Here is an 18,789-nt window from a genome sequence, read left to right on the forward strand (position 1 = left end):
TAGGACCTCCCCTATTATTCCAGTCTTTGTTTTTGAACAGTGCTTAGTGAATAACTCTGTGTCACTAAATAATTTCTTTTTAAAGTATTTTATTTTCTACCACTTACTGTTGGTATATGGAAATGAGAATTGATACTTGTATATTAATCTTACATTATTATGTCGCTGTATTTTTGTAGGAGATCTAATTGGATTCTCTTAAACATTTATGTCTGGGAACAGATTTGGCTCTTATTTATTTATTTACTGTCAATAACCTGCTGATCTTTAAATATAGTGTTGACTGTAAGTGCATTTTAAAAATAGGCTTCTTTGCTCTGTTCCAGATTTTAAAGTGTTATTTTTGGCCTTTTACCATTAAGCAGTATGTTTGTAGATTTTTAGCAGATTTTTTTATTGTGTTACAGATGTCCCCTAATCTCCCCAGTTTGGCTAACAACTTGTATCATGACCATTTTTTTTGTATACTGAGAAGGTCATAGTTGGTCTCTTTAACCTTTTTACTTATGTTATGTATTTCTTTAAAATTTAGAACTATCCAGGCATTTCTAAGATGAATGGAATTTTTTTCATTTTTTTAAAGTTCTAGATTAGGTTAAACTGTGATATTGAATGAAACATCTGTGTTTTCAATGGAGATTACATAATATTAGTGACATAATGGTAAATATTTAACGAACTCTTCAGAAGTCCTAACTTTTTAGCTTTTGCCAGTTTCCATGGTATAAATACTCTTGCCATATCAGATTTTCAGCTACTGACATGAAAAGAGATATACACAATTGGCTCTTTCAAGCCACTGTGAACCAATTCTGCATGCCACTGCGTATTTCATTTTTTATGTTCTTGTTTGGCTTGGGCATCAAAGTTATACTAGACATACAAAATGTGTTAGGTAGTGTTGCTTCTTTTTTCCTCTGGAACAATTTATATATGACTAGTTATCTATTCTTCGACAATTTAACATTTGTTAAGCGTTTCCTATTTTTCTGATGGCTATAGCTTCTACTATCAGTTGAGTTTTCTCATTAAGAGTTAATAGATTTAGATTGTTGTAATAGTTACAGATTTGGGTTTGTTTTTTTTGTTTTTTTTTTTTTTTCTTAAAGCAGTGTTTTGTTTTTCCCGGAAATTTGTTTTCAAATTTTTGATACAAAGATGTTCCAAAATTTGCTTTTTTAAATCTCTTTTATATCTTTAACTATATCCCCTTATTTTTCTTGCTCAATATTGCCAGAGATGTGTCTGTTTTGAGTCTTTTCAAATAACTAATCTTTGGTTTATATTCCTTTGTATCTCTTTTGTTCTATTAATTTCTGCTCTTAAGTTTTACTTTGTTGTGAAATGTGTGGTAATTTTATTAGTAACCATTCTAAACACTTTGTAAGTTTTAATATGATTTCTTTCTTGATTCATGAATTAGGTAGAAATATGACTTTAAATTTCCAATCATAACTTTTTAAAATGAATCCCCTTCCTTAATTTTAATTGTTGTCAGAGAAGACTTTAAAGTCGACTCTTTGACATCTATATTTGTCAAGACTCTAAGCTGTGGCTCAGAAATTTACATAAATGTTCTGTGTGTGCTTTTAATAGTTGGATGCAAAGGGTGTCTCATGTCAAGCTTGTTAACCATGGTTTCAAATATATAATTATTTTTAGTCTGCCTTTTCTAACATTACAGAGAAGTGAGTTAAATCTTCCACTGTTATTGTGAATTTGTTGATTTCATATAATTTGATCAATTTTTGCTTTGAATATTTTAAAAGACTTCGCTGTTAGTTATAAAGGCAGATTATTCCTTTTACCACTGCAGAATGACCCTCTTTATCTCTAATAGTGCTTTTTGTTTTGAAGGTTATTTTACTAACATTTCCTTTGGTTTGTATTTGATAAGTATCTTTTTTCATCCTTTTCGCCTTGCTGTATCTTTTTGTTTTAAATGTGACTCTAAACAGCATAGGTTAGACATATGTTGAATCTTCTTATTGTATCTTCTCTGATTCTTAACTTTCAGATTTTTCATCTCTCTTTTGTTTCTTGGGTCATTTCCTCAGACATACCTTTTTTTTTCCTTTTCTTCCCCCCCGCCCCATGTATCTCTTAGCAGCATCTAAGCTATTATTTAATTTACTCATTCCTAGATATTATATTTAGCTCATTTCTAGTTTTTAAAAAATGTTTTAAATTTCTTCCTTGTGGTCTTTAATTATACAGATATTTTGACTATTAAAATACATTGTTAACAGTATTTAGAATTTTTCTCTAATCTTTGAAGGCTCAAAGCCTGTTATGTATTGTGAGTATGTGTAGTTCTGCATTTTTTTAAGCCACTTTACTGAGATATGATTGACATACAAAAAGCATATACAGCTTGGAGATATGTGCTCACGAATCCATCACTACTATCTATGCCATTAACATATCCATTGTCTGCACAAGTTTCCTTTTGCTCTGTCTTTACTATTTTGTATGTGTGTAATGAGAATGCTTAATATAACATCTACCCTCTTATCAAATTTTTTACTTTCCAGGACAGTATTATTAATTGTAGGCACTGTACTGTACTGTAGAGCTCTAAGTCTTATTCATCTTCTACAACTGAAACTTTGTACCCTTTGACTAACACCTCTCCATCTCCTTCTACTTCCAGCCCTTGGCAGTTAACCATTCTGTTCTCTATTTCTAAGAGTTTGGACTATTTTAGATTCCACATATAAGTTGCACCATGTAGTATTTGTCTTTCTGTGTGTGACTTCTCTCACTCAACATAATGTCCTCCAGGTTCATCTATGTTGCTATGTTGTCTCAAATGGCAGGATTTCCTTTTTTTTTTTTTTAAGGATGAATAATATTCTGTTATATGTATATACCACATTTTCTTTATCCATTTATCTATCACAGGGTTGCCTCCTTGTCTTGGCTATTTTAAATAATACTGCTGTGACATGGGCTCTCTCTTCCAGATCCTGATTTCAATTCCTTTGGATATATACCCAGAAGTGGTATAACTGAATCATATGTGGTTCTATTTTTCATTTTTTTGAGAAACTGCTGTACTGTTTTCCAATCATGGGTGTGTAGCTTTGGATTATCATTACCACAGTCAGGATGCTCACTTGTGTATCACAGGACTCCTTGTGTTACCCCTTTGTAGCTGCACTCAAACCCCTGGCAACCACTAATATGTCTTCCATCTTATAATTGTTATTCCATAAATGCTTCATAATGGAACCATGCTGTATATATCCTGTTGAGATTGGCTTTTTCACTCAGCATAATTTCCTTGAGGTTCATCCAAGTTGTTACATGTATTAATAGTTCGTTCCTTGTAGTATTTCCCAGTCGGGGGATACCACAGTTTAACCATTCACCATTGAAAGACATTTGGGTACTTTCCAGGTTTTGGCTTTTACAAATGAAGCTACTATGAACATTCATTTCCCACATTTTTTAATGAAAATTTTCAGGCACCACTTAATGTCCACAAAGTACCTTGGTTCTGTATTAGAATGTTTTTGCTATAAATTGTAATCAAAGCCATAATATATATCCACTTTTTCATTATTTTCATGTTATTTCTGTGAATTAGGTGTGAACAGATAGTTTTCATTTTTTGTTTTGTTGGGTTTGGGTTAACTGAAATGAGTCTTCTTGCTTTATGATTCCATTAAGCCTTTTTTTATTGATAGGAAAAAACTGGGACTTAGCTTACCCTAGCCCATCATTAGACAACTTCGGTGTTCTGATCCAACATTTAATATTCTTTTCTACAATGATTACCATACTTTGAAACACTAACACACCTTCTTTATTTGTGTGTTTTGGGGAAGAAAGTTTGTTACTGATGAAACTTGTGTAATAAAGTATATATGTTTAAACATTTGTGTGAATATCCTTTGTTTAGGAAGTCGAGGCACAAGAGGTTCTCAAATTGATAGTCACAGTAGTAGTAGCAACTATCATGACAGCTGGGAAACTCGGAGTAGCTATCCTGAAAGAGACAGATATCCTGAAAGAGACAACAGAGACCAAGCAAGGGATTCTTCCTTTGAGAGAAGACATGGAGAGAGAGACCGTCGCGACAACAGAGAGAGAGGTTTGTCAAATCGCTTATTATTCAATAATGGCCAACAGTGTTTGAGAGAATTGTCTTTTAAAAACCATTTATTAGTTTACTTTTTAATACATCTATTAAGACTTTTGCTTGTTGATACATTTGAAACTATTATATTTACTCATGTAATCTTCCTTGTTTACTTAGTTTAAGAGAGAGTGTGTAAATAGCTAGCTACCAAAGGACCTGTTTGGCAGCATGGTGGGTACTGAGGTGTAATAAGTACTTGCATACTGCAAGAACCTACGTGCCCTACTTTATGTCTCTCACCTTAACCAAATAGCTTACAACCCTTTAAGGAATGTAGATGCTTGGGTGCCCATTCTAGGCATTTCTGATTGAGGAGATGATTTCCCACCTGAGTATCCTGGCCACTCACTCACTAACTTTGATAATATACCGAGTCTTATAAGAGCTGTCAGAAGAACAAAGGGGAAAAAAATTGATGATGGTAGGGTTGGGGGTGATCTGAGGAAACATTTTATATGCATGTTCCTTCTTGAGAATTTACAATAGTTTAGCTAATTTTATATTCTTGTGTATCTTAAACTAAACATTTTTGGTTAATGTATTAGATTCTACTCTGTTAGATACACTCTCTTAAATCAGTTTTGAAGCAAGATTACTCGAAGTCATTTAAAAAGGGTTTATAAGCAGTTTCTTTAACAAGCTTTTATTATCCATCTGTATTAGGGCCTTTAAACTCTTTAAGATCTTATGAAGCTCTAACTAACTTTGGCTGGTTACTAAAGTAACGTTTGCTATAATGCTGAGATTAATATAGTACGAAACTTGACTGGGTAGGAAATTGAATAATGATGTTTCATAGTGGGCGGAATCACGAGGGTAACAGTGTGTGTGTTGATATGGGCAGTAATGAGAGAAGGAGGTCATTAAGACACCAGGTACTTCAGTAGTATAGATGAGATTAGACTTGGTTGAGTTGAGTTTGGTAGGGTAAACCTAATGGATTTGTGTTAAAAGATGTGTATGATTTCCTTAGTTACAAATGAGGCTGGAATTTATATGTTGTGTGTTGATACCTGAAATTATATCTTACCTAACGCTGATTCACCTCTCCTTAATCTAACATTTTGTCCTTGTAATGCTGTGCTTTTTTTAATGTCTCTTCTCTCTCTCTCTCTCTCTCTCTTTTTTTTCCTAGTTGGATATCCTAGCTCAGGCTTTTTCATCTTATTCCTGAATTCAGTAGCAACATTTGGTTTCAGTCTTGTATTTAGTTCTCAACCATACGTGTATTAAGTTTCTGGGAACTTTGATAGTTGCTTTTTATGTATTAGCAGACTTAATATAGTAAAAGATATAAGTCTGGGAATATATATATAAAATATCCTTTAAAATCCTTTTATCTTTATAATATTCCTGTGAGTGTTGGTATGACGACAAGAGAATTCACATTTCATAACTTAAGAGATTTGGGCTAGGAGAAGGATAGTGATTTTTCCAGTGTTACAGAGAAGTAAGTTCCAGAGCTGGAATTCAAACTCAGATCTTCTGACTGCAAGTTCTGTCCTCTTTCTGCTTTACTTTACTATAGCTACTTCAATAAATATCAGTTGTATGATTGAAACAGAACTATATATTTGAGGTTACCAGTATATTCCACAACGTTTATTGAGTACTCATGCATTTTGCTAGGTTCTTGAAGTACTGTAGTTCTTGTGCTTATAGAACTTAATGGGAGGGAAGATACCTCCCCTTAAAACACCCAAAAAGAAAAATGACTGTTCAGTACAATCAAGGACACAAAGAATGTGCCCAGATAGAAATTAAGGATAAGAGAGGAACCTTTTTTAGATAGACTGTGTATAAAAATTTGAAAGATGACATTTATGCAGAAGCATAAATGAAAGAGAAGAAACTAGCATTGTGAAGATTGAGGGTAAAAACACTCCATGCAGAGGGAAGAGTATGTGCCAATTCTCTGAGATAAGAAATACTATGTCCTAGAGTTTAGAAGAAGGCCAATGTGACCAGAGTACGGTGAGCAATAGGCAGATTGATAGAGGTTGAAGGTAGGGATGTGTGCAAGCACCTTGTTCTGTGCTCAGGAATTTCAGTCTTCCCTTTATTTCTTAACAGGCTGATTAGTATACACAGAGACAATTGGAGTGTGATTAATGTTACTACTGTATGAAGTTCTGTGAGATGACAGAGGAGCAGACAGGGTTCTGAGATCAGGAGAGCTTCCCTAAAGAGTTTGCTAGAAGGACAATGGAAGAACACTTTGCAGGGAAAAGGGGTAGCATGTGCTGACACGCAGGACTAAAAGAAACATATGCTTAGAGTAGTAATGAGTTATGGTGTTGGGAGTAGAGGTATGCCATAATAGGTAGGGAAGGAAAGAAACTGGGAAAAAGGACTGGTGAGAGACTATAGACCAGGTTCTAAATAGTCTAATAAACCAGGCTAAAAATTTTTGATTGGTTGCCTTGTAGGCAGGGAAAAGCAGTTGGAAAAAATAAAGTTTTCATGGAAAAAGTATAAGTAAGTCTGGGGAAGGACTGAAGACAATGATACCAACCAGTTAGACTGTTGATGACATAGACATCTAGGAAGAGGTGATCAGAGTCTGTTAAGAATACTAACTGTAGGGATGGAGAGAGGAAATGGATTAAGAAATATTTTGAGAGTGAAATTGATGGATAGCTCAGAGCTCTCCAGCTTTCATGAATGGGTATGTCATTCATTAAGATAAGGAAATAATATTAAGAGAAAAGCATCTTTGAAGAACATATTTTGGGGAAAAGATAGAAAAAAATTTCGGACACATTAAACTGATGTTCTTATATCCTCTCCATTTTCTTTGAAGTAAGAGACATTGTCTTTTGGGTTGGGGAAAATAGAATTTTTATCTGTCATAAGAAGTGTAAGTAAAAAAGTTTATTCCCTGACATGACTGTAATCAGAAATTTCAAGAATGAATTACTACATGCTGCAGTATTGAATTTCAGGTTCTGTAATCATTGTGACATTAGTATGACCCCTCAACCTGGAACTCAGACAATCTAAGACCATAAATATGTAGCATTTGGGGAATCAAAAGTGAACAATAGAACCATTTTAAATTTAAGTTGGTTTCAGCAAAAATAAAAAAGGGTTTAGGAGAAACTGACTTCTAGTCCCAATGTCCTAATAAATCTGCCATCTCTGTGGCTTTGGCCAGTCAACTTCTGGACCATAATTTCTGTGTTTTTAAGAAACAGCCAGATAAGATTTTGTTTTGTTTTAGCTTTAAAATTCTATGAACTTTTGTATTGATAAGTAACCTCTAAAGAGTAAATATGCATTAAGTCTTGCCTTTTTCATCTGTGATAAGATAGGAAATTCAAATTACTATAACGATTGATCCCTTCCCTGGAAACATCCTTAAGTTATTCTGCTTTTAATAAGCTGGTATTAGATATTCCACTTGAAAAGCTATTGACCATAATGTAACCCATACAATATAGGTTTATGACTAACCCATAAACATTATTACATAATATGGAAATAGAAACTTCATATAAGTAGCCTAGATCCTACCACAGTGAACTATTTTCAAAAATGGTTAATTCTGTGGAAAAGTCAATCCCATCTTTTAATACATTTTTCTGGTCCCAGACTAATTTCCTTCTCAACTGGGCATTTGGGCAGCATGTATTCATTTTCGCTGTGTTTATATGATTCATGTATTGAAAAAAATATATTTATATAAAATGTGATGAGATGATCAGTTTAACATTTTTAAGAAAACAGCTCTTCATCTGAGTGATGAGTAATATGATTAAATAAAACTTTTAATTTATTATAAATATATATCACTAATATGAAACACTTTACATTTGATTACTTCAAGATTGCTAAGCATCAGTACCCTTAATATTCTAGTTTATGATAAATTGATATTGCAGCAACAATTATTGACAGATGTTTTGTTCTACTATATTTTCCTCACATAGTAGCTGCACTTTGATATGTATATATTTTGGCCTGAAATTAGAGGTGTGACTTACGAGGGAAATTTTTTTTTTCCTTCAGCTCCTATGTTCTACACCTCCTGCTGCCCCTATCCTTTGCCACCAGTGTTCTCAGGTCCTGCTGGGGGGACAGAGAAGATCAGAGGTGAAGGGTAGAGATGGCAGAAAGTGGGGTTGGAGCAGTGGGCTGGAGGTAGGGTAGGGAGCATGCAGAGAAAGATCAAAGGTGGATCAGTGGGAGGTGGGAGGGGGGTTGATGGGGAACAGAAAACACGTTAGTTAGAGGGCAAATAAAACTTACCTTTAAGAAAAAAAAATTTGTAAACATCTAGGGGTGATTATTTGGATGATTAACTTAAACGTAAATATAGTACCTGATTTATATTTGCTGCCAGTGTGACCCTATACACAGATAAAATTTAAGATTTGCCATATTGTCTTACCAATAGGTTATCTGTCAAATTAATCACTGACAAAACTTGATTTTCATTGTAGATCAAAGACCAAGCTCACCAATTCGACATCAGGGAAGGAATGACGAGCTTGAGCGTGATGAAAGAAGAGAGGAACGAAGAGTAGACAGAGTGGAGGATAGAAGAGATGAAAGGGCCAGAGAAAGAGAGAGGGAGCGAGAGCGAGACAGAGAGCGGGAGAGGGAGAGGGAGCGTGAGCGGGATCGGGAAAGAGAGAAGGAGAGAGAGCTGGAAAGAGAGCGTGCTAGGGAGCGGGAGAGAGAAAGAGAAAGAGAAAAGGAGAGGGACCGTGAAAGAGAGCGAGATCGTGACCATGACCGAGACAGGGAGAGAGAGAGGGAGCGAGATAGGGAAAAAGAGCGGGAGCGAGAGAGAGAAGAACGGGAGAGAGAGCGAGAGCGAGAGCGAGAGCGGGAGAGGGAACGAGAGCGAGAGCGGGAACGAGAGCGAGCAAGAGAAAGGGATAAAGAACGAGAGCGGCAGAGGGATTGGGAAGACAAAGATAAAGGACGAGATGACCGCCGAGAGAAGCGAGAAGATGCCAGAGAAGACAGGAATCCCCGAGATGGACACGAAGAGAGAAAGTCAAAGTAAGAATGAGAATGAATCCGTTTTTTAAAGTTCCATTTCAGTAAAGAGTTAAAAAGTTTCATTTAATGCTTTTTAGTGTGCCCCTAATGTCCTTATAATAATTCTTTTTCCTCTCTACATTTTCCTGTATTTTAATTTTATTATGTATATTTGGTGTTTAAAGTCTTTTTGAATTGTCTAGGGAAAGAAACACTTTCTCATCCTATTTCTGTAGCCATGGATATAATTAACCATTCTTATTTACTGTGCCATTTTTAATGACGTATTGGCTTATTCAGCTTCTATAGATTTGTTAAGGAATCCAACTATAAGTGATAGAACCAATACACTACACCTCATCATATCCACTTTATAACTAGTTCATGGAGTTGACCAGTCACCAAAAGGTATTACCTATGCTATTCCTAATAATCCTTCATGAGTTTTGTGTACTTACAAGTCTGGAGTCATTACCCCCAGCCCCGGAAGCATTCACAGTGTCTTAAAACTGAAGGAAGCCCTGCAGCCACTACATGGCCAGAAGATGAGAGAGAGGAGTTGTCCTCTCTTGAGCTATGGAGTTATAGTACATTATTGGGATCATAAGATGTGGTGTTATTATTGCAAATATCTGAGGACAGTTTTTCTTTTCTTTCTTTTTTCCCACTTGTCTTTTTTTTTTTTTTTAAGACAAAAAGAATTTATTTGCTCAGGTATCTGGGAAGTCCATGGTCGGTGTTCATTTGTTCTGATGTGACTGTATTCAGACTTTCAAACAAAGTATTAGGAATGCTGTCTCTCCATCTCTCCACTGTTTTCTTCTGTGTGAGTTCCAGTTTCAGAAAGATTTTCTCCAAATGATGGCTAAGATGGCTTGAGTGTATGCCTATCATCTTCACAGCCTTCTCTATATGTTGGGGCTCTCATTAGTTGAGGAGTAGACGAGGGAGCTAAGTCAGTCACTGTAGCCATGAGAATTTTGGACTCCGTCAATTTTGAGGTTTTATGGACATAAAGCCAACTTTGTTGGAGTTAACTGCCCTTTTTTTTTTAAGTTTGCTAAAACAAACAAATAATTTGTATATCCACTGCTTCTGCCTCTAGCTTATTTGAATCATGGTGAATACAGCTCCCTGCTTTAAGTTTTTTTCATCATTGCTATTGGAGATTATGGTTATAGACAAAGAACATAGCACAGAAGTGGAGGCTTCTTCTGTTAGATCTTGACTTCCCTTAATGCTGCAGCCAGGGTTTTCTATAGTTCACCCACTGGCTTCCCTTTCCCCATGTTTAAAAAAAAAAATCTTACATTAACATAAAATTCAGCTAGTATCCTTAACATGTAGGCACACAATACATATTATTTCTCTTCTCTGACCAGGTCCTTAAGCTAAGATCGAAATTCTGAAATCTTTGTTACTTACTATTATTATCCAGTCCTGTGCTTTGATTTCATTTTTTCATGATTCTGATCTCTGCTTACAGTGAAAAGTTTGCTCTGGTTCTTTGCCACTGGGCAATCCAAACATTACAAGAACCCCAGAAACTTGGGAGTCAAACAGCTCTAAAACAATAACTAGCTATCTGAGACTAGTATCTTGATATTTTTATCAATTATATTGTCCTCTCAGGGGCGCCTGGGTGGCTTAGTGGGTTAAGGCTTCAGCTCAGGTCATGATCCCAGGGTCCTGGGATTGAGCCCCACATCCAGCTCTCTGCTCAACGGGGAGCCTGCTTCCTCTTCTCTCTCTCTGCCTGCCTCTCTGCCTACTTGTGATCTCTGTGTGTCAAATAAATAAAATCTTTTAAAAAATTATATTGTCATCTCAGTAGTTGAATTTATCCAGAACTTCTTTAACCACTATTATATAGGTTTTATTTGCTGAATTGCCATACTATTTATTTTACTCTTAATTTTGTTTCTATAACTATTTCCTTGAAGTTAAAGTTCTTTTTTGTATATTTTAATTATTCACTTCATTCTCATATATCAGTTATCTCTTGCTGTGTATCAAACCACACAGAAAGTTAGTTTAAAGCAACAACAATTTACCTGCTCATAATCATATAGATTAACACTTTTGGCTGGGCTCAGCAAAGTGCTTCTGCTGATCTTACTTGGGATCACTCAGGTTTCTAGTCAGTCTGGTAGTTCAGCTGGGTCTGGATGACCCAAAATGGCCCCAGTCTTATCTCTTGGTACTGCCTGTTAGGTTAGGGCATCTCTTTTTCTCCTCCACATGACCTTTCATCTTCCAGTAGTCTAAACTCTGCATATAATGATGGTAACATACTCAGAGGGCAAAAGCAGAAGTCTTGTTGCCTGAGTCCTGACTTTCCAAACTTACACAATGTTCTTTCACCACAATGCTCTTGTCATAGCAAGTCAGTGGGCCAGCCCAGATTCAAAGAATGGAGAGATAGATGGCCTAATGATGAGGAGTTTCAGATAGATAATTGTATGAGCTTGTGCCTGTAAGTTATCATACTAATCTCCTTTTTTCCACCTGGTTACTCATCTGTATAAATGAGCTGTCAAGGACATAGGTGTACTGCAGTGTTTTTGCCACTTTTAACCATAGTATTTATAAACAAAGTTAATAAAAAACTGGCCAAAATTTAATGAATAAATAGGAAAACACTAGAATAATTTAAGTACCAGAGATATTAATGACTAGTCATTTAAGGTTTAACCCTAAAGACCTAGAAATACAGTGAACATATGAATTATTTTATTAACTTGCCACCAAACAAGTGATTTTTGTTCTAAGAAGAGGGAAGGAACCAATTTTTCCAGTATACCCACAACGTGACTGACACTCGGTGTATTATATAACTAACTTAAATTCATGTCTTTTTTGACTCCAAAGCAAATACTAAATTTTCTCATTTGGCTTCCCAATATAAAATATTTCTTTATCATAAAAATTAAAATTAATGAGTAAGTTTTAGTCAAGGGTGCATTAGTATATTATTAATGCCTCTGTTGTATGTTACCATCTTGTAGTAATTAAATCTGGTGATTTAATGAAGAAAGACCTATTGCCGTGTATTTTAAGTCCACAATTGTGTGTCTTAACAAACGAAGTGAAGAATTTTATTAAAGATGCTGAATATCGGGGAGCCTGGGTGGCTCAGTGGGTTAAGCCACTGCCTTTGGCTCAGGTCATGGTCTCGGGTCCTGCGTCGGGCTCTCTACTCAGCGGGGAGCCTGCTTCCCTCTATCTCTCTCTCTGCCTGCCTCTCCGTCTACTTGTGATCTCTCTCTGTCAAATAAATAAATAAAATCTTTTAAAAAAAAGATGCTGAATACCTTTTTGTATGATATAGCTAGTTATAGTAAAGAAATAATACTAGTAAAGAAATCACTTTTTTATCCCCTGGAGGTTTATAAATTATATTTGTTCAACTTAGGAAACGTTATAGAAATGAAGGAAGTCCTAGCCCTCGTCAGTCACCTAAGCGCCGGCGAGAGCATTCTCCCGACAGTGATGCGTACAACAGCGGAGATGATAAAAGTAAGCAGAATCTATTTTCTGTGTTTCTATATCCACTTTCTTTTATAACCATGAGATCATTCTTTGGCATTAGTAGAAAATGATGAAGTAAGATTTAAAACTTTTCTTGCTTTGCTGCCTCTGAATATCTCATGTGACTAAAGTATATGCTAGAAATACAGTTCCTGTATCGTGCTGGCACTGTCATCTCCTACTATTTGTAATAAAGCCCTATTGTGAGTGAAATTACTGCCACTTTTAAAGTTTTAAAATGAAAAGTGAGAGGTTGGGTTATTATTATTTCTATGTAACATGCCATGTTGTTTACCTGGTGAAAGTGTGATTACTTTCATCTTTTTGTATAGATGAAAAACATAGACTCTTGAGCCAGGTTGTACGACCTCAAGAGTCTCGTTCTCTCAGTCCATCACACCTTACAGAAGACAGGCAGGGTAGATGGAAAGAGGAAGATCGTAAACTAGAAAGAAAAGAGAGTTCAAGGCGCTATGAAGAGCAGGAGCTCAAAGAGAAAGTTTCTTCTGTAGATAAGCAAAGAGAACAGATAGAAATTATGGAAAGTTCAAGAACTCGTGCACAAGACATGATGGGACACCACCCGTCTGATGATCGAGACATATCTGATCGAGCTCATGATGAGAACAAGAAAAAAGCAAAAATTCAAAAGAAACCTATTAAGAAAAAGAAAGAGGACGATGTTGGGATAGAAAGGGGTAACACAGAGACAGCATCTGAAGATGGTCAGGTATTTTCACCAAAAAAAGGACAGAAGAAGAAAAGTATTGAAAAAAAACGTAAAAAATCCAAAGGCGATTCTGATATTTCTGATGAAGAAGCAGTACTGCAGAATAAGAAGAAGAGAGGCCCACGGACTCCCCCTATAACAACCAGAGAGGAACTGGTTGAAATTTCCAATGGTAAGGATGGCAGTCTAGAGGATTCTCAGAAAAAAGAAGATACGGCATTCAGTGACTGGTCTGATGAGGATGTACCTGACCGTGCCGAGGGGGCAGAACCGGAGCACGCTGCCAGGGCTCCTACTCCTGGAAGGACACCTTCTCCGTCTTCTCTTCCTCCTCCTCCTCCTCCTGCAGCCACTGCTGCCAGTACCACTGCCCCTGCTACTCTCTCCGCATCTGCTGCCACCACCTTCAGCACATCTGCCGCCGCCATTGCCGCCTCTGCCACACCCAGTACCGCCAACGAAGACTCACATAGAAAATGCCATAGAACACGGGCGGAAAAAGTAGAGGCACCTCATGTCACTATAGAAGATGCGCCACATCGCAAGCCAGTGGATCAGAAGAGGAGTAGCAGCCTTGGGAGCAATCGGAGTAATCGCAGTCATACGTCTAGTCGTCTCCGTTCCCCATCCAATGATTCTGCCCATCGAAGTGGAGATGACCAGAGTGGTCGAAAGAGAGTACTGCATAGTGGCTCAAGGGATAGAGAGAAAACAAAAAGTCTGGAAATCACAGGAGAGAGAAAATCTAGGATTGATCAGTTAAAGCGTGGAGAACCCAGTCGAAGTACTTCTTCAGGTAATAAAATTGAATTATAATCTAGCCAAGTGTTTCCTGTCTTAGTATATTACATGTAATTTTATATTTTATGCAGATTATAAAGTAAATGCGAAATTGGTTATGATACACAGTGCCTTAAAGTTTAAGGAGCTTAAAAGCTTAAGCATGCCACCAAAACGTTACCATTTAATACCAGCGTTATAATAGAGATACTTTGAGTGACGCCCATCAGTTTAACATCAAGATGTTAGTAAGTATATCTTGGTGGAAGGGCTTATGTATTCAGGTCCCTTATTGATGCCTAAAATTTTAACCTTCCTGCTCTTCTTCCTACAGCCAGTGCTTTTTCTTTTGACCCCAGAAAATAAGGTAGGATATAGGAAGAGATCATATAATGAAGTGATCAGTTCTGTTAATGCTGGCCCATTTTACGCATATATTTCTTAGAAGATATTTTGTGGTTATAGTGGAAATAAATGTGTTTCCTTGTCTTTTACATATTTAATTAGCACTTTAATGGAGAGAGATCAATTTTTCCTTAAAATGAGTTCGGTGTATAATTGGGAATAGAGAAGTATCAAATTGTAAGCTTTAAAGGACCCTAAGATCCTAAGATATGAAGCATTTTCTTCCTCTTAAAGTACAGTGGACATAGAATGTTGCATTAGTTGGAGGTGTTGTATATAACAGAGTGATTTGACTTATGCTTTGCTCACCACAAGTGTAGCAACAATGAAGCATGTTTTATCTTCTCATATGTTAACTCTTTGTATATTTATTTTAGATCGCCAGGACTCAAGGAGCCATAGTTCGAGAAGAAGTTCTCCTGAATCGGATCGACAGGTCCATTCAAGATCCGGGTCGTTTGATAGCAGAGATAGGCTTCAAGAACGTGATCGGTATGAGCATGATAGAGAGCGGGAAAGAGAGAGGAGAGATACAAGACAGAGAGAATGGGACCGAGATGCTGATAAAGATTGGCCACGGAACAGGGATCGAGATAGATTGCGGGAACGAGAGAGAGAACGAGACAAAAGGAGAGATTTGGACAGGGAAAGAGAGAGACTAATTCCTGATTCTGTGGAAAGGGACAGGGACAGAGACAGAGACAGAATTTTTGAGAGTTCTTCTCAAATAGAGCCTGTTAAACGCAGTGAAATAAAACTGGAAAGTGAACATGAAAGAGACCTAGAAGGCACTTCACGAGATTCTCTTGCTTCGGATAAGGAAAAAATGGATAAAGATCTAGGATCTGTGCAGGGATTTGAAGATATAAACAAAGCTGAGAGAACTGAGAGTGTGGAAGGTGAGTGCCACACGTTTTTGTCTGTTATCCTGCTCTGTTCCTTTTCCATTTATATAGGAAACAAAACATTTTCTTAAGGTGTTCTGCTGATATGCATAAGGAAAAGCCCTGTGATATTTCAAAAATGCATTCCCCTGATTGGTACTGTCAGGATAGACTTCATTCAAATGAGCCTATATGAAATAAAAGAAACTTAGATGTGGTTTCTGGAGGTGTTAAAAAATTAGGTATCACTTCCTTTTCTTAGATGCTTAAAAAAAATCACAAACAGAAGTTGTTTCTTGGTTCAGAGATGGACTAAATAGCTATTAGTGATCCTGTTTTCCAGGGCAGTTGAGAACAAATACATGAAACTATACACATTCCCCAAAGCTGCATTTCCCCTCTGACCCACTCAGAGCCAGCCTCAGCATTGGGGAACATCATTCTCCACTGCCCTACTCCTCTTTCAGCCCCAGACTGTACCACAGACTGACTCACACCTCTGAATTCTCTGAAGGCACTACACTCCAGCCATCTTTGTCCCCTCTCTTCCCATTGTTGGTAGACATTTGCCCTTTTATCTTCTTTTACTCAGACATCAACTCCCAGTCTGTGTGTCATTTCCTCTGTGAAGCCTTCTCTGCTCTAAGGGTTTTTCAGAGCACCTGGTCTGTATTGCTTTTATAGCATCCCCACACTGTATTACAGTAATTTTTCTATGGTTTTCTCCCCCACTATACTGTATTCCTTTGTTAGGGACCCAGAGCTTTTCATTTCTTTATCATCAAGACTATAACAAGGACACAGTAAATGGTTGATGAATGAAAATAGGTACTGCCTGTGCATACATACCACACATCTTACTTATTGGTGAATTATAAGCTGGCTTAACAATAGTAATGACTCCCCTGGAAATTCTCCTGGAACTTCTTTCTCCTTGGATTGTCCAGTTCTAGTACCAGTGCATATACCATTCTGATAAAACCTCTGCATTTCAATCCCTCAAGAAATTATGAGATACTTGTATGTAAGTGGCAATATTTTACTGTTCTTTTCATTTGCCATATTATAACATTGGGCCCAGAGTAAAATTCATATTCTTTTGGAACTGTAAACATCTTTTTACCATTTCTTGGTTAACTGATTAGATATATTCCAGTACACCATCTGTTAGATACTTTTTCTCCCTAACAGAAACATTTTTATCTCAGTATTCTTCACATTACAGTTCCATCTCAATAATGAGCATAAATAGCCTCAAATCGTGATGGCACTAATGGAGGTACAACCTTGGGGTATAATTGAATATAACTGAACTAATCATTATAATAGCTCTCTTGTGATTGGAGTCAGTGGCCCTCATCCCTAAGATACATCATATCATTCACTGGTTGTGATCACAGATAACATAGCATAAAAATTTATAGGTGAATTACCTAATGTGAGATAAAAAATTTTATTCCTAAAGTAGGAAAATTAGTTGGATAAACTTGAAAAAATAAAAATGTTATTTGCATATATGTTTAGACATATATTTCTATAATGAACTCATTAAAGTTGGTTACCTTAAAAGCAAATTGGTGGAGGCATAAGGAGATTATTAAAGAATTTAATAGAATAGAAAATTATGGGATGACTAGAAACATCTCATAGTTTACTGTATTTTATTTGCTGCAAATTTATACCTGTGAAGCATAGTGTTGCATTTTGAAAACTAGTGTTGTAAACTCAGTAAAGTATGTGGGTAACTGCTGATTAGAAATATTAAGCATACTGTGTAGTTCTGGGAAAGTTTTAAGTTCACAACTAACTCACCAGGTGACAAAGCTTAGCTTATGTGGTTGAGATAGATAAGTAAGGTAAATAAAATGAATGCTGGTGGTACCAACAAAATATTTTAAAATTATATTACAGCATTCTTTTTAAAATTGTGTTGGAATAGGGACGATGAATGGGGAGGTAGGGAGAAGATTAATGGCACTTTTACATTTTTACCTCACTGCTGTAAAGATCTTCATATCATCAGCTAAATTCTATGAACAGGTCTGCAAGTCTTTTGAGTTAATGAGCTTATATAGGTAAAGAAATTATTGCATCCTTTTGAAGTTAGTAAATTTGGATTTACTTGAAGTTTATAAGAAATTGACACACGCAGGGGCGCCTGGGTGGCTCAGTGGGTTAAGCCGCTGCCTTCGGCTCAGGTCATGATCTCAGGGTCCTGGGATCGAGTCCCACATCGGGCTCTCTGCTTGGCGGGGAGCCTGCTTCCCTTCCTCTCTCTCTGCCTACCTCTCTGTCTACTTGTGATCTATCTCTGTCAAATAAATAAATCTTTAAAAAAAAAAAAAAAGAAATTGACACATGCAAGCAACATTAATAAATTAGTGGTACCTTATGTCATATTTTAATTGTAACTTGTTTCTTATAACTTGTTTCGATGTTGCTGTTATACTGTGTTCTTGCCGTTAAATTTCAGTTTTTTTCTTTTTGAATTGTTAAGTATTTTAAATAATTAAGAAATGTAGTTTTCTAAGGAAAAAAAAACTTTTCAGGTATTTTTAGTGTTTGCTCTTTGGTTTCACTTAGATGTCCCTTAGATGTGCTCTTTGACAAGAAATTGATCTTTCCAAAGCAGGAGATGACGAATCCAAGTTAGATGATGCACATTCATTAGGATCTGGTGCTGGAGAAGGATATGAGCCAATCAGCGATGATGAGCTAGATGAAATTCTGGCAGGTGATGCTGAAAAGAGGGAAGACCAACAGGATGAGGAGAAGATGCCAGGTAATCATTTACAAGTGTGGTTGAACATAATATCATAAGTCAGATAATTTTTAAGGTAGTTTTTGTTCCCTTTCATGCTGTGTGAATTAATGAAAGGCAGTTGGAATTTTTCCCTTTATGTTTAAGACTGAAAGGCCAATAAAATGAAAATTATAGTCCATATGGTCTGCTCATTTTTAAGTAGACATTGTCCATAAATTGGAAAGGGTCCCAATAGCAAAGTTCTAAGATTCCGTTCCACGGGTTAAGATTCATATTACATGACCTAGAATCTAACCAAATACTGATTGCCTAACAATGTTCTAGGTGGTAGACATATGGTACAGAGCTTCAAAATTGTGGTTTCACAAACCAATTTTTGAAACAATCATTCAAAAATTCACAATCGTTGAAATTATATTTGAACAGTATCTGTATACCTGTCAGTTTTCTGAACCGAATTATTTTCCCTTATAATATACTTTATGCATTGCCAGAGCTTATTCTAGTGACTGCACCATGAAATAACACCCATTGATGTTCCTGTTGAATATCCCAA

The 18,789-nt window shown here is 36.4% G+C and overlaps 1 protein-coding gene across 7 annotated transcripts in view; it reads left to right on the top strand.

Moving 5' to 3' along the window:
• Window positions 1–18,789, top strand: part of ZC3H13 (zinc finger CCCH-type containing 13) — a 101,190-nt gene that overhangs the window by 70,293 nt on the left and 12,108 nt on the right. For 3 of the 7 annotated variants that reach the window (XM_059378290.1, XM_059378291.1, XM_059378296.1), the window contains 7 exons: window positions 3,908–4,099; window positions 8,159–8,242; window positions 8,593–9,160; window positions 12,555–12,658; window positions 13,003–14,196; window positions 14,963–15,484; window positions 18,099–18,251. In XM_059378290.1, coding sequence (XP_059234273.1) covers window positions 3,908–4,099; window positions 8,159–8,242; window positions 8,593–9,160; window positions 12,555–12,658; window positions 13,003–14,196; window positions 14,963–15,484; window positions 18,099–18,251 — 2,817 coding nt within the window. The remainder of the gene's footprint in view (window positions 1–3,907; window positions 4,100–8,158; window positions 8,243–8,592; window positions 9,161–12,554; window positions 12,659–13,002; window positions 14,197–14,962; window positions 15,485–18,098; window positions 18,252–18,789) is intronic. The other 4 variants (XM_059378292.1, XM_059378293.1, XM_059378294.1 and 1 more) reach the window with 4 other exon arrangements.

Source organism: Mustela nigripes, chromosome 15 (genome assembly GCF_022355385.1).
Source record: "Mustela nigripes isolate SB6536 chromosome 15, MUSNIG.SB6536, whole genome shotgun sequence".
NCBI lineage: Eukaryota > Metazoa > Chordata > Mammalia > Carnivora > Mustelidae > Mustela > Mustela nigripes.